The following is a 22,938-nucleotide window of genomic DNA, read 5'->3' on the forward strand; positions in this document are numbered from 1 at the left end:
GATTGGCAGGTGGGTGAACTGCGAAGTGTGTAAGTGTGAGTGTGTGAGAGAGATAGGTGGTTTGCAAGTTTTGTTTCTTTTTGTTTTTCTTGCTGAGGGGTGGGGAGTTGATGTCTTTTCTTTCAACAACTCCCATAGTCTGACTGCATTTCATAGCCATCTGGAGAAGACAAATATAGTAGTATTGTACATGCATACTTTGACAATAAAATGAACCACTGAACCTTTGTTCACCAGTATCAGTTCCGTGAATAGAACGTACGGTTGAATTTACCAACCATTACCACATCATAAGTTATAACAGATGACTTCATGGCCATTTGGGTTCTTTCCACCATTCAGCAAGACCATGACTGATCTTCCACCTCAGCATAATTTCTAACACAATCTCATCTCTGAGATTGCATTAGATCTCATTCTGTAGCGCGCATGCGCCGGTCGTGCATGCAGCCTGGTACAGCCGTTCCGCTCTATTCTTACTTTCTTCTTCTTACCTTTAACTTACGTTATTTTTTTGTATTTTTTTTCCTCACGGTAACACGTCGAAGCTGCACCCTCTCTAACATGCTGGTAGAGAGAGTTTTATTTGGGTTTTTTTTAGCGCTGGAAATAGTTACATCCCGACACGCGGGACAGAAGCAAGGTCGCATTGTTCATTCCAGGGACCAGCTAATGCCGGCCAGTTTAGCTAGCAGAGCGGCGGACACCCCTGCTGAAATCTGGAGGAAAACACACAGAGGATGCAGAGGGGGATCACAAAGTCGAAGAAAGAGGACCGGGTCGAGACAACAGAGGCTTATGGAGAAGAGGAGTTCGGTGGGTAATACCGTTCCGTCTGACCGGAAGTGCACTGAGAGCGGTAAGCGTAAAGGAATTGGGTGCTTACTGATCTGATTGACAACAGCTGGTGCAATCCAGGTCATATTACGATCAAGGAACATGTTTGTAGACCAGATACTGAACTTTTTACTGTTGGACTTCGGCCACATTCCAACGTGATACAACACTTGGCGGCAGGGGATGTCGTTCCTGCCTGTGGCCATTGAATGTGCAGCTCCTCCCGTGAAGGGTCAGACACCCTGAGCCAATAGACTGGTCCTGGACTTATTTTCCATCTGGCATAGTTTGCATTTTGTTGTTTGATTGTTTGTGGTTTTTGTATTGCTATATTTACGCTCTATTCTTGGTTGGTGCGGCTGTAACAAAACCAAATTTCCCTCGATAGCCTTAATACCCAAAGATCTCATCTGAATGAATACAACTGTTCATTTTCCTCCATAGATTTTGCCTGACCCAGAGTTTCTTCAACAATTTGTGCATTGATTCAGAATACTGGCATCTGCCATCTCTCCTGCGCTTTTGAATTTCCACTGCATCCCAAGCAGAGAACTCTTAAGGTTCACGAATCTCAAAGGAACTTCCTTCTAAGCTGGATTCTGATCAACCTTTCCAAACTAGGTTTCTGGTCCAAGATCCAGTCAATTCAGCAAGAGAAAATGTTCTCCATGCATCTGGCCAGTCAAGTCATTAGGGCATTTTATAGGATTCTAAGAGAATTAAAGAACAAAATTCTAGTGTATGCAATCACTCCCATATGGTAAACTTGGCCATTACAGGAAATGGCCTAATGACCCCTTGAACTCCCTTCATGGTAAATTCTTTTCTTTGGCAAGAAGATCAAAAAATTGTACAAGGTATTCCAAATACAGATACTTTCTCACCATGGCACTATAAAATCTCTACGATTCCCTTACTCCTACAATCAAACCCTGCTAACATATCATTTGTACTGCTTACTGCTTGTTAATTCTTCAGTGAATTGTGTATAAGCAACCTAGGTCCCGTAGAACGTCGATACTAATGAATCGTTTTGTTGTTCACAGTAACATGCATCAAAATGGATTACCTCAGTATCCACACCATCTTTTAACTGCTAATTAACTGCTATATTCTCACCCATTCATTTAGCATGTCTACATATTTTTGAAGCATTCTTTACATTTGCCTCTACCATGATTTCAGGTAACTTGTCCCAAATACCCACCACCTTTTGTGTGAAATAAAATTGTCCCTCGGTTTCTCTTAATATTTTTCTTCTCCTCTTAAGTTTATGCCCTTTAGACTCCTCTACCTTAATTAAAGCAAACTATGACTCTGAGAGTCCGCTCTCAAATCTCCGGGAAATAGATCAGGTCAACCAGGCTAGTAACCTCCAAGCTCACCACCTTCTCTTGTACTATATTTTCAGTAATACTTCCAGTTCCTCATTGTCACTAGATGCTTGAATCTTCAACTTAATCGAGTAGTCTTTGAGCATTTTCTTCCATGAAGACTGGCACAAAATCATTAATTCTTTTGCCATTTACTTATCCCCTCTTATAAATTTGCCAGTCTGCTATAAAGAGCCCACATTTCTACTCACTGTTACTTTCTTTTTATAAAATGTGTTAATGTCTGTCTTTATGCTTCTCACCAATCTAAATTTATATTGTACTTTGCCATCTCAAATTCTTGGCCCTCTACAGAACTCTGAAGTCTCTACTTTCTGAAGATCTCCATCTGAAATTCCCTTTGAGGTTCACATTCCCCTGTGAAACTAGTTTAAATCCCTTCCAATATCATGAACAAACCAAGTTGCATCCCCTTTTCCTCCTCACTCCATAGTTTAAATATTATCACTTCCTTTGTTTAATATGCACATCTAATCTGGCTGAACAAAACTCAGGATACATTAAGGGTCAACCTGAAATGTCAGCTATCCATTTCGCTCTAGTTCATTCCAGATGCTACCTGACACGAATCCCCTCAGTTTGTTTTCACAGCCTGAAAAAATGCATGATTATTTTGATAAACTTTGCAGATATATGTCATTTTGTACTTACAGGGCAAGGGGAATGAAGAAACACGGTCACTTTTTCATCTTCTAACATCAGCTGCAAGAAAAGCCTCCTGATAAAACCAGAGATATTTCCCGACGTTGGGATACTTGGTCGCTGAGGTGTTGACTGGAATAGTTCACACAGAACCTGAAAATATTTTAATTTTAAATTAGCTTTTGTCCATTGCTACTTGCTGTTTAATTACCATTTGACAAAGTCTGACACAATATTCTAGTCTTATTCAGCAAAATATATTGAGTTGTGTGTAAGTAAACAAATTAAAAATGAGATTAGACATTTATAATGATCAAAACCTCAGTTTTCAGCACTAAAATTTCACCGAGTCTCAAACATCTGTGCACAAGTTGAACAAAAGCTCAAAACAATTAAGTGACAGATGGTGTTGCATCTGTTGCAATGCACTATCACTACACTGTCATCCAGCAGGAGGTTGCAGTCTTTTGATATCTTTGACAAAATGTAAAACTCGACTGCCAGTTTCCTTCTCTCAAGGTGTGCCAGGACATCAGAGGATCGACCCTGTGCACTGTGCCACCCTAGTTCCAATGTGGTGCCCAGGCTGGAGGCAGGCTCAGTCCAAGTATGACCAGCTCCATAGCAGCTTTCAGGGCAGAGTACAATTCAGAAAAAGATGAGCAACGTGGTGTTTGATGTCCAAGAATCCTGCTTCACCTTCAAGAGCTTGGAGATATCTCAGAGTAACCAAACCACCAGCACTCTCAAGTCTCCATTCAGAGTTGGCCTTAGTTGGAAAAGAAAAATGAGTTGAGGTGGCGGGGGGGAGGGGCGGAATTAATCTGAAACTATAGAGGAATGAAATAATGATTTCTACTTGCTTTTCCACACCACTTGCCAGCAAGTACATGGCTCTAGATGTCATCTGATGACACTCAGATTTGTTTTATCACTCACTCCAAAATGGAAAATTAACAACAGACAAAGATGAGGTATTGAAGAGTACTAGCACATGGAATCAACAAGAAAGAATGAAAGAAAGAAGAATTAACTGTACAATTTTAGCTCTGAGAAACTGAGTAATTTAATTAGTTACAGTGTACAGAACTATGGTGGTTAAGTTGCTGTACCACTATCCAAATACCTGGACTAATGACTAGACAAACTTTAGTCCCTTTGTGGAAGCTGGAAACTTTAAATTCAGAAAAATCAAATCAATCTGGTACAAAACACTAATCATTCATTGTGACCACAGAATTCCTGTACTGTCACACGAATTTATCTGATCCTCCAGCAAACCTTCATCCTGAGCTGGTCAAGTCTATATACAATGAGGCCCACAGCCAAGTAACTGGTTCTTACTAGTTCTGAAAGTGACAAGATCCCTCTGGCTGGGACATTTAGGGATCATGAAGAATTTACAATCAATCATAGAAATACGAGCGGTGATTGATAAGTTTGTGGCCTAGGGTAGGAGGAGTCAATTTTAGAAAACCTAGCACATTTATTTTTCCTACATTTACACACTTAGTCCAGTGGTCATGGAGGACAAACTTATCAATCACCCCTGCTGTGGACGACCTGGAGGTCCAAGACTCTCTCATTACATGCACATGCAGTTCAACTCTTTGAGTGATAATGCAGAAAGTCTGAAGTTAACAACTCACCTCCTTCCACCTTAGGCCACGAACTTATCAATTGCCCCTGATGTGGACCACTTCTACAAAGAAAGGATCCGTACACCCCACGACCACTGGACTAAGTGTGTACATGTAGGAGAGGACTATATTGAAAAATAAATGTGCCGGGTTTTCTAAAATTGACTCCTTCTACCTTAGGCCACGATCTTATCAATCACCCCTCGTAAGTCACTAATACTTATAATCCTGGCTAAGGCATGGAAAATTGACAGAAATAGGCTCTAACATGAATATCACTTACACCAAAACGTTCAGAACAAGATAGGGTGGGAAAGTATATTCTTCTCATCCCTGGGGAAAATTTCACATTAAGCAATGCATAAAAAGTTGCAAATACATTGAAAAGTTGGTCCATAACTCTAATTCAGTCATATGCAATTTATGTGCTTCAGACAAAGTTTCAGCTCTCAACTAAGTGTAGCAAACAATTCAATATACTTTGTTGACATTACCTGAGCCATTAATTTCTGATTATATGGATGACAAGAAATGCACTGCAAGAAGAATGCCACTGTTGAGTTTTCAATTGCTGTTCTTTGCTGAGTGGTTAATCCCACACCTGCCGGTGAAGAGGCAGAAGGAAGATATCTGGAACCAACATGATGGGACCCATTCTGGTGGTGGTGCCCAGAATTACTGCTACTACTGGAATGACACAACAAGAACAGGAGAGCAGTCCACAAGGGGTTTACTTCGGGTCCCCCTAACCAGTCCTTCATGGTGTGGCTGTTGCCGACTTCAGTGAGAAAACGGAGAACAGGAGCCACCAGGTCGGCTGTGAGGGGAACTCTGCTGATTGCACGTTGTTGTGAATGATGCCTTTTGTTTCTGTCCGTGGCTGCCTCCGCAGGAGGCATTGCACAATCCAAACTGGAAATATGATTGAAGCAGAAACTGATTAAGCTCTTTACAAGCATCGAAGGCAAACCGGATTCCAAGAGCTGTTTAATCGCTTCTGGAGATTGGGTTGCCGCCGCAAGTGTAACAAGATGGGATTCATTCAGTGTAATTGGCGCTTGTGCATTCTTAGAGTCATCTGTTAAACCAGAATCCAGATCCTCTTTCTTGCTGTCATCAGTCATTGAAAGTCTGTGTTGCATTTGTATAGGAGGCAGATTGATGCCCATCCAGCCCATGAGCAAAGAAAAGTAGCTTGGGTGGATATGACACATGGAACACAGCAAACTGTCTACAGCTTTCTTCAGAACCATGTTGCAAGGAAGAGACATGGACCAGTTGTACAGCAATCTAAAGAGACAGAATTTGTAATTAGATCAGTAATAAAATTGCAGCAGTGAAAAAATGCGCCTACAGTACCAAAACATATTCAGACCTGCAAGTACAACCATAGAAACATCATGATAAGTACAAAAGGACATTTAACTGTGTTCCTAAAGATTAGAAATAAAATGAATGAGGCTGTAAATCTGAAATAAATGAAGGCCAGACATACTCATCCTGTCAAGGAGTGGCTGAAGAAAGAGAAACAGTCATAATCGGAAAGGAACGAAAACAAATTAGTATTAAGATCTTTCCTACATATTACTTCCCAACCTGTGTAAACCTTCATTAGTTGATAATTTCCAACACTATTTTAAAGCAAAACATCATCCATTACTTCACCAGATCTTCCAAACTTCCAAAGTTTAATAATATTATTATTTTGTCACCATCAATATTAACATGTCAACTTGCAAACTACATGACCCCTTGAACCTGCACTGCAATTCCACAGGATCACCGCTGATCTAACAGTGACCTCAATTGTGCATTCCCACTTACCACAGTTAGCTTTCATTCCTTGCTTATTCTAGAGCAATCAACACAAAACAGGACCTTCAGTCCAAGTCGTATTTGCCTGTATTTTGGCACATATCCCTCGAAAACTTTCCTTTTCCTATAGCTATCCAATTTTCTTTAGAACGAAGGAGATGTTCTCCTTTTTCAAAGAAAAGGGTTTCCCTTCCTCAACCATCTATGCTGCCCTCAACCACATCTCTTCCATTTCACACGTCTGCAATCGCCTCTGATCTGAGCCGACATTTACGTGCCGGGCGGCACCTAATTAATTAGCTTGTTTATTTCAGTTTCTTTCTTAAGGACGTGCTGGGTGCGTTCCGATTACCGCTGCACCACTGCATTCTTTGTGGCAATGTATTGGTCCGCGGCCCGGAGGTTGAGGACCACTGCTCTAACCCCATCCTTCCGCCAACCTACGAGGGACAGAGTTCCTCTTGTCCTCGCCTACCACAGCACCAGCCTCCGTCTCCAGCACTTCTGGCACTTCCAACAGGATCCCACCACCAAGCACATCTTTCCCTCCCCCTCACTTTCTGCTCTCCGCAGGGATCGCTCCCTACACGACTCCCTTGTCCATTCATTCCTCCCCATTGATCTCTCTCCTGGTATCCTTGCAAGCCAAGTGAGGCGACACTTCACTTGAGAGTCTGATGGGGTCATCGATTGTGTCCAGTGCTCCCGGTGTGGCCCTCTGTACATTGGTGACACCCGACATAGATTGGGAGGCTGATTCTCTGAGCACCTATGCTCCATCTACCAGAAGAAGCAGGATCTCCCGGTGGCCACCTATTTTAATCCAACTTCCCATTCTAATATGTCAATCCACAGCCTCCTCTACTGTCGAGATGAGGCCACCCTCACGTTAGAGTAACACCAACTTATATTCTATCTTGGTAGCTTCCAGCCTGACGGCATAAATATCCTGTAATGTCCAACCCACCCCCCTTCCCCTTCCCCTTCAGCATTTCCCATCCCCTTTTCCCTCTCTCACCTCATCACCTCCTGCCCATCACCCCCCTCTGGTGCTCCTCCCCCCTTTTCTCTCTTCTCTTGTCTTGCCAATGGGTCTTGGCCCGAAATGTCGACTGTACTCCCCGCCCCCCCACACAAAGATGCTGCCTGGCCTGCTGAGTTCCTCGGGCATTTTGTGTGCATTGCCTGAATTTCCAGCATCTCGTTTGTGACTGTACTCTCCTCTACCACTTTCTACAGCAATTTGTTCCATATACTCTATTCCCTTTATGAAAATTTTGCCCCTCAAGACATTTTTAAATGTTTTCCCCCATCATACTTTAAATATATGCCCTCCAGCTTTGGACTCTACTACCCCAGAGGAAAGACTGTGGGTATTCAAGTAAGTATGTCCTCATCATTTTATAAACCTAAATTATATCCTCCCACATTCCAGGGAAGATAGTCCTAGTTGATCCAGCCTCTTGTAACTCAAACCTGCCAGTCCTGGTAACAACATCATAAAGCACCTTCACCCTACAGAGGTGATCTGCATTTAATTATGGGACTTCTAAAACCAATTGGCTGCACCAGCAATAATTTGGTGTGTCATATTAAAGGGGGTGAATATTTATGCAATCAATTTTGTGCTTTATATTTGTAATTAATTTAGATCACTTTGTAGAGATCTGTTTTCGCTTTGACACGAGAATCTTTTCTATTGATCAGTGTCCAATTACATCCACTGTGATCCAACGTTGTAAAACAATAAAGCATGAAAACTCCAAGGGGAGTGAATACTTTTCATAAGCACTGTACCTTTGAAAGTTTCTTATGTCCTCTTCACAACTTGTATTCCTATCTTTTGCTGCTGACACATTTTAGCAGCTATACCTTTAGTCCCCAAATCCAAGGAATTAATGTGAACTATAAAAAGTTAAGACCCATCTCTCTGTGCCACACTTCTGTTGTATCTTACCATTCAGAAAAAGATCCATTTACCTCCATATTTTTAAATTCTTCAGAAAATATTCATGTGAACAGAAATTTACAGAAAAGGACTAAAAGTAACTGTGATAGTGTTCAAAATCTGTTTCCAAATTAAACCCATGAAATATTAGAGGATTTTACTTACTCAAACAGCTCTCTGTTTAGTAAACCTGGAAGATCATACTCTACAGGTAACTCATAGCTATGCCACAGGACAGCAGCAACACAGTGCAAATGAGATGGTGATGGCATAAGGAGCCCATACTCGCGAGTTATGTTCTCAGTATTCACAGCAGCAGTGTGGCCACTTCTCTTCAGTGCAGCCACTCCAGCAGAGTCATAAACCCATTTTAACAAAGCCTGGATCCTGAAATGGAAAAGTCCATGTCAGCTCAGTGAGCTTTAGTATATATACATTGCTTTCATAAAGACACGAATCACAAAGAAGTTTGTCATTTAAAGATAACTATTAGGTCATTAACACTCCATTCATTGCTCAGTTGAAAGCAGTATTAACATATGAATTTGGGTCAAGTTCCAACCTGAAAATGGATGAGTCAAGTCAGATACGGCCACTGAGATGAAACACACCTGGGCAAGCAATTACAACAGAAAAATGGCTGGATAGCAAAATAATTAAGATCCTCCAACTCTCGTGTATGGATGTTTGAAAGATCACGGTGACTACCTCAGATGATCTTATCTGAAGAATGCATGATTTCAAAGACTTAATTGTTAGAAGCAGGAGCTCTTGCTCCTTTTAACCCCAGATAAATAATTTAGAGCTATATTTTACAATGCCCTTTTCTGTTTACTGCTGGCGAATTTGGGTATGGACCAGCAAGCTGAATATCAAAATCTTATCTGCTTCATAAAAACCCAACTTGCACCAAAAAAAAAGTTCTGCAAAAGGCCAACATTGCACCACTCCCAACAAAAAGCCCCTTTATCTAAGCCAGGGTCTGCAAAACAGACAGACACCGGTAAGGTGCTAACACAGTTCAAACTATTGCTTCACTGCAGGCTTAAAAAGACACCATTTTATACTCTATATTACTGAAATGCGTATTTATTATATGCATATTCAGTTAATATTCACACAAGTTAAACTGGAACTTTAACCTTCCTGATGAGTTGCGAGTGATCACTGAGCCCAGAAAGATGGCACAAAAGATGCTTCAGAATTAACTTAAGCTGTCCATACACAGGATTTGTCACTTGTTATTTTACAATCAGGCACTAAAAAAATCTCACCTGGAAAAGCTGCTGTGGAGTGTTTACATAGCAGTAAAGTGGCAGTAAAAAGACACATCCACTGCATGGCCAATTTTGGCGAGATAAATTATCCTTAACACATTTTGCCTGTTATAAAAAGGCATGGCTTAGACTATGATAGATTATAATTTCCCAAAGAATTACTTATAAAGTTACAGCAGAACTTTACCCACAAGTGACATTACCTATCTTTAGTACCAGGATCCTGAGTTGTTCCAAGCTGATACAGGATGTCAATTGTTGAATCAGAGGAAAGCCCATTCAGTCGCCCAAAGAGCAAAGGACTGTTCAAATCTGGTGAGACAAGAAGTTTTACCATGAACAGTTACTTCAGGAAATTGAGTTAGCATATGGCAAAGAATGGAGAAGGGAGAAAAAGCATAACCATCTCTTTAACACAACTCCTGAATAAAATATTGTTTTCACATTTAATGGCAACAATACAAATTCCACATGAAACATATTTCACAACAAGAAACTGGCATTTTATAGTTCAAGACCTATAGTTATAGATCACTACCAACAATTAGAAGTCTAAACTCACATTGCTTCTTAAGACTAAATTAACGGGGTAGTTGCCATATTACTTTTAACAAATACAGCAACAGCACATTGAAAAAAATCTTTGCCCAAGTGAGTCTGATAGTCATTAATGAACTATTAATAAATTTCATAGTCATGGAATTGCGCAGCTCAGAAACAGGACCTTTTGGCCATCTCATCGTTGTCATTGACAATGTCTATCAATACTGATACCATTTACCTCTATTAGGCAAATATCCCGACTTGCCTTTCCTTTCTCAGTAAATGTCCACCTGCTACTTTAATAGTGTAAATGTATCTGCCACAAATATTATCTTCAGCAGCTTGCTCCATCCTTTGTTTGCAAAATTTACTTCTCAGATCAGTTTTAAGTCCCCCCCACCCAACCTTATTAACCTACACATTTCGACACCCCTACACACTGGGGGGGGGGGGGCAATTGCTCCAATAGTCCAGTGAGAGCAAAGCTCACCTATCCAGTCTCTTCTTACAAGTATGGCACTACACTCAAAGCAACATCCCTTGTGAACTGCTGCTGAGCTCACTCTTATTGCTGCCATATCTTTATTGCAATGTGGTGACCAGAACTGTACACAATACTCTAAATGGGGTCTAAGCAGTGTTTTAAACAGCTGCAATATTATGGCCCAACGCTTATATTGTTATTGTTTTCCGCAACTTGTGGCGCATCTTGCCATTTCTTCAGCATTTGTCCGTCCTTTTACGAGGCCAAGTTGCTAGCTTTACTATCAACCTAGCACGGATGGAGAACACACAAGGGGCTGGCTGGATTCAAACCTAGGCCCACTTGCTGCGAAGTCTGGTGCAGATGCCACTACACCACCGGCCAGCTAGAACAATTATCCACCACCTTTATGCAACCCAAACTGTCATTTTCAGTGTGTTATGGATTTGCACCCAAAAATCCTTCTGTAAATCACTCCTTGGGTCACTGCCATGTCTGACCAGAATTTGACTTCACAAAGTGTATTACCACACACTTATCAGAATTGCATTCCATCTCCCTCCATTTTGCCCAACTTTCCAGCTGATCCACGTCCTACCATATGCTCAGACTCTTCACAACCTACAGCTCCCCCATTTTGCATGGTGTCTACAAACATACTAATCAGACAGTCTATAATATATAGATACATTACAAACAGCGTAAATCCTGGTACTGACTCCTGTACTACACCACTTGTTACAAACTTTAGGTTAGAAAACACTCATCCACCATTACCTTCTGCTTCCTTTTATCATGCCAATATGCCTAATATCCCTGTGCCTTAGCCTGCCACACAGAATCTTGTCAAAAGCTCAATGTATGTCTGCCTTTAATTTTCTTACTTACTTTCATAGTCGCACTTAGTGAAATTTCTTACCGGTTGGATCAGTGCCTGAAGCAGCACAGTTCCTTAGAAGAATGTCAATCAGCTTTAGACCAATCCTGGTAGACTGCAGCCCAATCTTTACCAAGACAGCTTCAATATTTGGCGAATGCATGCCGCAGTAGGGTGACATCAGGAGAGCTGCACAGGTCTGCAGTAAGTTGGCAGTAGGAGCTGCCGCACAGGCCATCATTGCCTCTAGTTCACTGATGTGGGTTAAGCAATGATGAAGGAGTCGCATCCAACCAATACTGAAAAGAAAAGTGAATGCGTCTAACATTTTCCAAGTAGCATCTAATGAAATGTTGTTCTCTTCCCCATCCTTAGAAATTTTCCATGCCCTTCTCCAATACTTATTTATTTCTGTAAGGGTCTACAACTTATTGAACTGGCAGCAATTCTCAAAGGTAGATAGTGAACAAAGAGCAGAGGCATAGCTCATGGTTCAGGCTGAGTTTGTCTTCATCTGACAACCAGTAAGTCCCTAGAGGCGTTTATTAGCATCCCACAATAATTGGAGAGAGACCAAATATTGAAAAAAACTAATTGCACAGAGGGCAACACGGATAACCGAATGAGTTAGTTACCCAAGACACCAAAAATTAAAGCTGGAGCATTACTGGTTTACACGAGAGGTGATTGATTAAGTTTGTGGCCTAAAGCAGAAGGAGTCAATTTTAGAAAACCTAGCACATTTATTTTTCAACATAGTCCCCTCCTACATTTACACACTTAGGCTATGTCCACACTAGACCGGATAATTTTGAATACGCTGGTTTCGCGTAAAAACGATAGGCGTCCACACCAGGCATTTTTGAAAATACCTCCATCCGCATTAAAACCGATACTTGAGCGAATCTCCTCCTACTGGGCATGCGCAGGACACACAGAAAACAAGTCAAGAGGAAATGGTATACTTGGTGTGCGTTTGTCCAGAAACATGTCTGCATCAGTAAAGCATCTTGTGAAATGTATAAAACATGTCTGCATCAGTGTTATCTTGTATTTCCATACAACGTTACACATCTATTGTTAGATATTGTTGTTGTGGTGTTGGAGGTTGCGTTCAAGAAAACAAATGCCACGCTGCCACCACCATTAGTTCTGGCACGTCATGACAGCATTTTTAAAATTAGCCAGTTACCCCGTACACACCACAACGGCCAACTGGTGTTTTCAGATTTAAACACTGTGTTTTAGAAAAGCTCTGTTTTCGGGGGAAGAAAACACCATTTCAGTGTGGACGGAGGGCCAAAATGAAGAGAAAAAGCTTCGGTTACAGATTTATCCAGTCTAGTGTGGACGTAGCCTTAGTCCAGCGGTCATGGAGCGTACGGATCTTGGACCTCCAGAAAGTGTCCACAGCAGGGGTAATTGATAAGTTCATGGCCTAAGGCAGAAGGAGATGAGTTAAACAGCCTTCGTTACATGCACATGCATGTCCACTCTTTGAGTAGTGATTATTCAGAAAGTTTGAAGTTAATAACTCATCTCCTTCTACCTTGGGCCACAAACTTATCAATCACTCCTGCTGTGGGCATTTTCTGAAGGTCCAAGATCCATATGCTCAACGACAACGGGACTAGGTATGTAAATGTAGGAGGGAACTATGTTGAAAAATAATTGTGCTGGGTTTTCTAAAATTGACTCTTTCTACCTTAGGCCATGAACTTATCAATCACTCCTCATATATTCCAGTCATTGACTCATAAACTAGCTGTAGTTTCACAGGCTACAAAAACATAACTGAGAAAATCAAGCTTTTTGGCAAGAAATTAAACTCTGCAGTTGAAAGACAACCATAATGGAAGAACACATACTAAATATAGAAATTTGTACCTATTACATCTTATTTCTAGACAGCTTGGGAACACTTAGCAACACAGACAAAATGCTGGAAGAACTCAGCAGGCCAGCCAGCAATTATGGAATAGAGTACAGTCGACATTTCAGGCCGAGACCCTTCATCAGGACTGGAGAAAAAAAAAATGGAAAAGATGACGAGTCAGGGTAAGAAGGTCGGGGGGAGGAGAGGAGGAAGAAACACAAGGTGATAGGTGAAACCAGAAGGGCAGCAGGAGTGAAGTAAAGGGCTGAGGAAGTTGACTGGTGAAAGAGATACAGGGCTGGAGAAGGGTGAACCTGATGGAAGAGAACAGAAGGCCACAGAATAAAGAAAGAGAAAAGAGCACCAGAGGGAGGTGATGGGCAGGTAAGGAGAGAAGGGCAAATGGGAATGATGGAAATGGTGAAGGAGGGCGGGGGGAGCATTACCGGAAGTTTGAGAAATCGATGTTCATGCCATCAGGTTGGAGGCTACTCAGACGAAATACAAGGTGTTGCTCCTCCAACCAGAGGGTAGTCTCATCGCGACAGTACAGGAGGCCGTGGACTGACATGTTGGAATGGGAAGTGGAATTAAGATGAGTGGCCACTGTGAGAAGCCACTTTTTCTGGCAGACATAGTGTAGCGAAGCGGTATCTCAGTCTACGTCGAGTCTCACCGATATACAGGGGGCCACACCAGTAGCACTGGATACAGTAACAGACTCACAGGTGAAGTGTCGCCTCACCTGGAAGGACTGTTTGGGGCCCTGAATGGTGGTGAGGGAAGAGATGTAGGGGCAGGTGCAGCACTTGTTCTGCTTTCCAGGATAAGTGCCAGGAGGGAGATCAGTGGGAAACCTTAGCCATTCAAAGTAAACAATACATTGCTAAATTCACTAACCATCAATTACTCATGCACAGTTGAAAAGTTATATGCAATATTTTTGTAAATTGTTACATGAAAAATAAATACATTTTATAACTTGCTTATGCCATCATTATGAGCTTCACAACTCTAAAAGACACACTATTTATGGCTGATAACGACCCATCACATTCTGACATGCTTCTTTCCAATAACTCTGCTCACATAGTCATGGTCCTCCAAAAGGACTATGCTTCAATGACCTGGAGAGCTATGCTGGCTGGAGTCAGGGCCTTGTGCCTTGGCTCTTGTTAGGATCACCCATGCCAAACAGGTCAAAGGGTCGAGGCCAGACCAAGAATGGTCCACCCATCCTCCAGGTTTGGGGGTTCAGCTCAGAGGAACCCTGACTGGTAAAACAAACCTGTTACAGAAACAGCAATGAAGAATCCTTCTATATCTGTGTATGACAGTACAGTACAGATGGCCAAGGATAGACAGAGAAAGAGAACCTTCATTGTTACCCAAACACCAGCAGCACAACAGGCAGTAACTAAATAGTCATGGTGGCAATGCAGCCGTCACCAAATAGCTGATTGGTTTCTCCCTCTCTAATCTTTTGTCCTAATCATAAAATCCCTTTTCTACCAGTTCTCTTAACCATAATCTCTTCCCTGTCTACCTCGCCCATCCAGCCAAGACAGTACTTTTTTTTGACATATTTCACCTTTTCAACTGCTCAAATCGCTGATCTGAAAAACTAATCTTCCTTGGCAAATTCAGCTGCAGTATCAACCCTCCTTACTGTTACTTTAAATTTCTCCAAGCCCCTAAACTCATTCCTTCCACAAGAATATTCCTGCCCTCCTTCACTGCTCCTCAGCTCATTTCCTCGCATCCTTTTGGTCCCGGAGAATCCATTCTCTGAAGCTAGTCTGAACACAAGCTAATCTCCTGCACTTTGGCTCAGATATTGAAAACAAGTCTACCAGAACCTTACCTGGTTTTGGAAACTTGATCTTCAGAAGGAAGGAATGGGTTATTCACAGTTGCTGATGAAGTGCTGCCAAAGGCTGTAAGACCCAGCAGTTTGATCTGTGACAGGCCCAGCGTGCTGGCATCCCGGGGACGGTGCAGCCGCAGGCAGACAGCTGATGCGACCTCTGCTTTGACCAGCTGTATTTTAATGTAAGTTAGCCCACTGGTAATGACTGGGGTAGAAAGGGGCAACATGTTCACTCCATCTGCACTAATCTCAACTGAAACTGAAGAAGGACATGCTGCAGAAGAGAAATCAGAATAAATATTACTCTTAAACAGCTGGTGAGCTGCATATTCTCAAAGGTATTACCCGATTTTAGTTATTGTTGATCAAACACATTTCCAGTTAGATTACAAGCTTGATAATGACTTAAATTGCTAAATATTTGGTCCAGAAAGTACATTAGTGGCTTTCCAAATAGTGTTATTAATCGGCAACAATCACCACTGCAATGTAAAAAAAAAACTACCTTTAAGCTACTTTCTATTGACAACTTGTTTTGAGCCATCGCTATAGACAATTTCTTCAGGACTGATTGGGCAATAATTTTACAGTAACACTGTGACAACTTCTTAAAAATCATGTGTTTTATGGTTTAGCATCACTGCTTATTATCATTAGGAGCTTTCTTCTGAACTCCATGTGCAGATATCCCATAGCCACAAAAGCCTTGGTTTCCAGCAAGAAAAATGGTGCCCCGCCACCTTGCCTAATCACCGACAAAACCTCAGACGGTAAGCAGCAAAATATTTATCTGAATTATCACAAGAACCCAACAATAGTTATACGTACTAGCGAGAGATGCAAGGTGAGGCTGAATGTGTATCTCTTTGAGTAACACAGCAGCAGGCAGATGAATAGTGAGGTCACACCATGCTTCTTCTGGTAAGAAAATATAAGACCATGCTGCAGATCTAGCTCTCCGATGCGGTGGCGTGGCCTGAAGCAGTACCTCAGCTGGCTGTGCTGTTGGGCTACTGGAAGTTATTGTACCTATATTAAAAAAAATGAAAGGATTTCACTAAATTGATTTCACACATCACACCATGCTCCACTTGAAATCTGTGGAAGTTGTAGCAAGACAAGGGTTAACAATGCCCAGGCAAGGATAAATTGGAGATAGAGTGCAGACAGTTGAGGCAAGAAAGGTTTTTTTCTGAAGACCTTAGCTTCCCTTTGCACAACAGGAGCCATTTTGGCTGACAGAAACCAGACAAGAATGTAACGGAATGATTCAAGGAACACAAACCAATTAAGCAAAAACTACTTTATTAACTTCTAAGCATCGTCGGCTGTGAGCTTGCAGTTTCTATTGATTTAACACCTGTATTGTAAATGGCAATTGATTTTGCAAATAAGAAATTTAAACATTTACAGTTTATCAAATGATCAATATCCATAACTGCTCATCAATTTTGTATAAAATGGCATTTCTCTGTTCAGAGTTCAGAACAGTGTGGTGACACAGGAGACTTGTGCACAGGTAAATAAAGCATGATGGAGGAATGAGAGAGAGTTTTCAGAGCCCAGTTAATTGGCAACGACAACACTGCACGAAACACTAGCAACAATACTGGAAACCTTTTTTGGTACATAACTTTTCTTAGTCCAAAGTTATACAAGAAACAAATTTTGCACAGTGAAATCCAAGTGAGTCATTACATACCCAATGGGGCAAAGTTATGAAGTCCCTCAGCATTATCAGGCTCTGAAGCCAACACTCTTGCCTTCATGTTTCCATCGACCGTTTTACCAGGGCCACAATCGAGAAACTTCATTATGGTGGATACCATGCTCCGCGCTGTATTAACAATTGCTCGTGTGCTTGTGACCATGTTATTACAGATAAGCTGGACTCCCCCTAAAAGTATACACAAAATAGGTTTAAATATCTTAAAGACAGAATTGCATTCACCAAGTTAATTTGAACTACTTGGATCAAAAAGCCAAAATAGATCAAAGTGTATTTTTAGTCGGGCCTTAGGTCAAAGGAATAAACCTTCAACACAAATTACATGGGGAGGGAAAAGAGGGGTAAATTCAACACTAGCTACTCTAAGTTACAAGCAAATGTGGTGGTTGAGCATAAAAAGTTTTATTGACCTCTTCAGTATCAGCATGGCTGCTCCTACTCCGAGAAATAGTGCAAACTGACAAATATTTATTAAGTACAGAGAACCAAATAGGAATGAGCAAGAAACCTTGCATGTAACTGCTGAAGTCTACTGGAGGCAGAAGAGACTGCAGATGCTAGAATCTGGAACAATGTGCTAGAGAAACTCAGCAAATTATATAGCATCCGTAGGAGGAAAGAAATTGCCATTGTTTCAACAATTTCTTTCAACCTCAAACATAGACAAATCCTTTCCTCCAGCAGATGCTGCATGACTCAGAGCTCCTCCAGCATATTGTTTGCGGTTACTGAAATCTATTGTCTTCCATTATCAGGATTATGCTGGCATAATTCACCTACCCATGTCATGAAAAGCTTTCAGTGCTTCAGTGGAGTCCAAAACTCTCAGAATAAACCATAAAAGTGGCTCAGACAATTGGCATGTTGAAAGTGAACCCTGAAAGAAATTACAGAAGTATTTATGAACATTAAAAAGAAAGCATTAATTCATATTAGTAGCCAGCTGCATGGAATATCGGTATGCAGTATATACTAACTGCCACACTGCCATGGTGCCCCAAGTGGGGGGAGGTGAGAAGATTTACTCATTTTCCAGCAACTACCATGAGAAAAATACTATTTAAAATTAAAATTTGTTTCTCGGCATTAAATAATTCCCCTTAGAATTTAGTAAATACATGAACAAGTGAATTTTAAATACAGGGCATGTAACAAATGCCACCTTCATAAGTCACGTTTCCTAATATCAAAAGGAATTGGATGGGTTGCAGCACCACTGAATAAGAGCACGAACCAGCATAACATTTGATACAGTAACAAGGCATCTCTCAACAACTTGAGATGTTTCAATTACCTGTCTTCCCATGTACCCACAGGCCATGTATGTGAGAATTGGCTGCAACATAACCTGTACCGAGGTGGATTTTTTGCTGAGTGTAGTCAGAATGCTGAAGAGACCATCACCAACTGAAATTGCATCCAATCCACTGTGGAAATTCTCATGCTTAGTAAGATGTAATCCACTTGCACCTGATTGGGAAATAAAAACCACAATGAACACACAGGCTTCAAAAAAATGAATGCGCAGACAGGGTGCAAATATTAAAGCATTTTTAATATTTATTAAATTAATTTTGTGTAAACACACTATTAAGGTTTTAAGATGGCTAAAATATAAATATGCAAGTCAACTGATATCTAAAGTTTATAAGTGGAACAAAAGTAATAAAAGTTAGAAAGATAATCTCTAAAAATTGAAATCCTATTTCCATTTCCAAAGAGCTGTATATTTGGCTGAATTTATGTTAAAAACCTCTGGGTTTCAGAAGGAATTACACAGCAACATATAACAGAAAGATGTAACACCATAACAGGTGATTCAATGCCTGTAATTATCTTCTTTAACATTAATTCTATGCACATTACCCATCTTCATGATCACTCATCCCATTTCAATTACCTTTTCTTAAATATTGGTATGCTCCCTCCTTCTGCTCACTTAGCAAAGAAACATGCTCGTGCAAAAATGAACATTTCCAGCTATCCTAACTTTCACAGATCTGGCCTTATAGCTTTCTTCCCTTATTCTAGATAAATTAACTACTGAGGATTTCCATATCCTGTGGAACATATATCCATATTATGTTTCAACTGCATTCTAAACACTCCACAATATTTGTTTTCATCACTTCCAACAACTTGTTTTGGTTACCCAAAATTAAAAATTTCCACTGTTTACGATAGATAACATCTTCATACTTGTGTACCCTTTATAAGTCTTATCCTGGAAACATTGTGCTACAAAGTCTTCCCAGTTGTTGAGAGAGACCAAAACTGTTACACAGTATGACAATAAGAGTAGAAATGCTTAGTTCAGATTCACTACATTCTACTTTGATGTTCCACAGAAAGATAGGCCAAAATTTATCACACCCATCTGAGCAGAAGCCTTCAGTTTACATTTCCAATTTTATTCTGCATTACCAATATGCAAAACATTTAAAAAAAATACACCACACATAGGTAAACAACAAATACCGCTATTTTACCTTCCTCTTTACTTCATTTCAAATCGCAGTTTTGAGCACTTCTGCACCCAAAGCTGCCAGATCATTCACTAGTTTTCATTAAGTTAGACTAATTTAAAAGATTTCACATACATAACGTGCAAAACATGTAAGTACCTACCTATTATCATCGCCATAGCATTGCTATTGCACTGACCCAAAGCCGAAAGAATCTGACTCATGATTTGTTGATTTCCCAGAACTAAATCAGCAATGCAGGTTGTAGTAGATTGTGTGAAAGTGCTTGCATTCCCATCTTTATTGCTGGAGACCTTTTCTTCATCAGACACACTATCCGAGACACTGCTGCCAACTGGCATTCTGGCACTATACTCTCGGTTACTTGACAGTGGCAACTGAACCAAAATGTTAAGCAGCTTCAGTAGATCAAACATGAGTTGATCCCTTGTTGTCTCCCCACAAACTGCCTTTGCGTCTCCTGGACGGATGATATTTGCAAACAATCCACCAAAACAAGCACGAGCACCAACTGAACTGTCAGAGCCACTTCGGGATATAACTTTGTCCGAGCAGGTAATATAATGATGCACCAGGAATGTTACTGATTCAATAACAGCAGAGATTGCACTGACAGAAACTGACTCAAAGTTTTGTTCCAGAGTAAATTCCAGGAGTTTTACTTGCGCATCCAATGGGCCTTGCCCTGTTTGGAATGGGCCCCTGAAGAGTTAAAAAAAAAACATGTACTTTTAATTGTGTAAAATTTAGCCTCATATTATTAACCAATGTTTTAAATAAGCAATCATATGTGATAGACATTCAACAATGGAACAAATCCAATTATTGAAATCAAGTCACAACTGTATAATATGCTTCCTCATGAATTTGTTTTCCCAACATGGCATCTGCAGCTTAAAATTTTGCTTCACTTTCAATTATAAATACTGAGCAGTCCTCAAGGGAACAACAGAGTAGTGACATTAAAGATACAATAGATCTATTGCACATTGTATTGTTGAAAGACGTACTTTATCATAAAGATGCAAGTTAGTTCTTTCATACCTTCACAGAGATAAGACAGTAGACAAAAAGATTCAAATTATTAAATATGTATCATTCAGCTTCCTCCTTCAAACTGCCTTCAATATTCCAAACTACAGTTTGTATGATCAACACCCAGTCTAGCTGCTGAGTTTCACCATGTAATGAAGTTTATGACAGGTCCCTCTTGAACAAGGAAAGTGAGGTTACACTTAAGACAAGGAAAATGCTAACCCATGTTTACATTAAGAGTTAAGCCATAATTAGACCCTTTTCATTCTCATCTCAGAATGACTGTCTCATTGCAGTATGCTGTTGCTTCAACACCCCACTCCCATCAAAATCACAAAAAAAAAAGCCGAAAAATGCTTAACAGCCAGGAATGAAGCTCTACATCTATACAATATTAATTAATTAATGGCTCCGTCTGTCTAAGTGGACCATGGATGCGCCCGCTCGGAGCGCACACCTGGGCAATGAATAGGATGATCCTGGGCTGCCCAGACAAGATCCCCCTCTCGGCCTTGTGGATATGGTCCAAAGGAATGCGAGGCAGTATATATGGTACAGTCGGCCCTCCTTATCCGCGACGGATTGGTTCCAGGACCCCTCGCGGATACCAAAAAACACAGATGCTCAAGTCCTTTATTCAACCTGTCTCAATGAGGTGGACCTTAGGACCCAGTGGAACCCCGGACCTTATTTAACCTGTCTCAGTGCAGTGGGCATTAGGACCCGGTGGCGGAGCTCTGAATCCGCACTGTTTCTATTCACGAAAATAATCACGATTTAAAATAAAATGGAAATAATAAAGCGATCAGAACGAGGTGAAACCCCACCTGTCATTGGAAAAGCGTTAGGCTACAGTCAGTCAACGATTGGAACAATTTTAAAGGATAAAATAAGAAAGGCCCTGCCCGATTAAAGCAACAATTATTACACAGCAACGCAGTGGTTTAATTATTGGGTTTTGGATCCTCCACATCAACCCAGCACGGATGGAGATCTGTCACCGGATCGAACTCGGGAACGACCTGTCACCGGATCGAACTCGGGAACGACCTGTCACTGGATCAAACTCGGGAACTTCCGTTCCTGAGCCTGGCGCTGAAAGATGCGTTTCTTAAGTATTTTATATGCATAGAAAGGTAAAATATATACTAAGACAAACATTTGACTAACTGACGCTAAATAATACCGGATGTACCTGTTCCAACTTACTTAGTAAGAGAACTTCTGTCTTTTTTCTGATCCCGATCCACGATAACCTATGCACATCCTCCCGTATACTTTAAATCATCTCTAGATTACTTATAATACCTAATACAATGTAAATGCTATGTAAAATAGTTGCAATACTTCATTGTTTAGGGAATAATGACAAGAAAAAAAAGTCTACATTTTCGAACGACAAGTGCTGGAAGAGCACTTCCAGGTTTTCTCGATTCGCGGTTGGTTGAATTCGCACATGCGGAACTCGCGGATAAGGAGGCCAACTGTATCAATAATGGTCGAGGAAGCTGAATGATATTTATATTCAGTAATATGAATCTTCCAGTTTGCATTACTCAAAGCTACTCCACCACATTCATTGGGAATTATTTTAAGTCAATTGATAAATGCAAATTTGCTGCTTTCATTATAAATATGAATTCATTACATTCAAGCCTCAACTTGGTTGTAATACAAACTAGACTAATATGTAATGTAGTATCACAGGAATACTGCATCGTCAAAGGAACAAGTCCCGATCCTGGCAGGCCATTCAGGTGGCATTCCTAGGCCATTATTTGAAGGGTTCCTGAAATTTCTAAAATTCATGGCAGATTTATCCTAGATGGTGTTTAAAACTAATACAGCAATATCCATGAGATTGTTACGATATAGAAAAAAAGCAACAAAGAAAAAAATCAGAGGCCAACAACTCATAAGAAGCATTAGTAGTAGTTACACTTATTGTATTGCGTTTTGGTTTGTACTCAAGTTGTGAAGATGTTACAATTGCATACTTGTTTCAACTACAATGGGAAAATATAATTAATTTTTAACAAAAATGGGCCCTTGCATCAAGTATTGAATTCATTTCATTACAACTCTTTGAAACTCTGACTTACCTTTCAGTTGAAAGTATATGTATAAGCTTCAACAGGAATTCACTGAAAACTTGAGGGTTTGTTGAGGACAGGTGCACTTGGAGTCGAGTGAGAAATTCCTGCATGGCTTGAGTAGCTGTTGGTCCAACCTGAAATACAAAACAAATATAGGTCTGTTATCGGAATTTGTGATTTAAAATGAGTCTCATGTCTTTTTTGGAACACTCATCTCCAAGAACACCAAAAATACTTCTATGCTCTGCAACTGTGACAACTATAGAATGAACACTGGACCTTTAACATACCAAATATCACGGTGAGCTGGAGTGCGGAGTGCAGACTGCAAAGTGCCTACATGGGGATTTAAATAAAAGCCATGGTGGGTAGATGACCTACAGTGGGCT

The 22,938-nt window shown here is 40.7% G+C and overlaps 1 protein-coding gene across 5 annotated transcripts in view; it reads right to left on the reverse strand.

Annotated features, from left to right (window-relative positions):
• The window catches only part of birc6 (baculoviral IAP repeat containing 6), a 279,832-nt gene that overhangs the window by 106,721 nt on the left and 150,173 nt on the right, over positions 1 to 22,938 (reverse strand). For all 5 annotated transcript variants that reach the window (XM_063055540.1, XM_063055544.1, XM_063055543.1 and 2 more), the window contains 12 exons: positions 22,556 to 22,683; positions 19,561 to 20,120; positions 18,227 to 18,402; positions 17,713 to 17,809; positions 16,906 to 17,100; positions 16,032 to 16,232; positions 15,198 to 15,477; positions 11,500 to 11,756; positions 9,757 to 9,865; positions 8,442 to 8,663; positions 5,008 to 5,803; positions 2,883 to 3,026 (listed from right to left, as the gene is read on the reverse strand). In XM_063055540.1, coding sequence (XP_062911610.1) covers positions 2,883 to 3,026; positions 5,008 to 5,803; positions 8,442 to 8,663; positions 9,757 to 9,865; positions 11,500 to 11,756; positions 15,198 to 15,477; positions 16,032 to 16,232; positions 16,906 to 17,100; positions 17,713 to 17,809; positions 18,227 to 18,402; positions 19,561 to 20,120; positions 22,556 to 22,683 — 3,165 coding nt within the window. The remainder of the gene's footprint in view (positions 1 to 2,882; positions 3,027 to 5,007; positions 5,804 to 8,441; positions 8,664 to 9,756; positions 9,866 to 11,499; positions 11,757 to 15,197; positions 15,478 to 16,031; positions 16,233 to 16,905; positions 17,101 to 17,712; positions 17,810 to 18,226; positions 18,403 to 19,560; positions 20,121 to 22,555; positions 22,684 to 22,938) is intronic.

The sequence above is a fragment of the Mobula hypostoma genome, chromosome 8 (assembly GCF_963921235.1).
Source record: "Mobula hypostoma chromosome 8, sMobHyp1.1, whole genome shotgun sequence".
NCBI classification, from domain to species: domain Eukaryota; kingdom Metazoa; phylum Chordata; class Chondrichthyes; order Myliobatiformes; family Myliobatidae; genus Mobula; species Mobula hypostoma.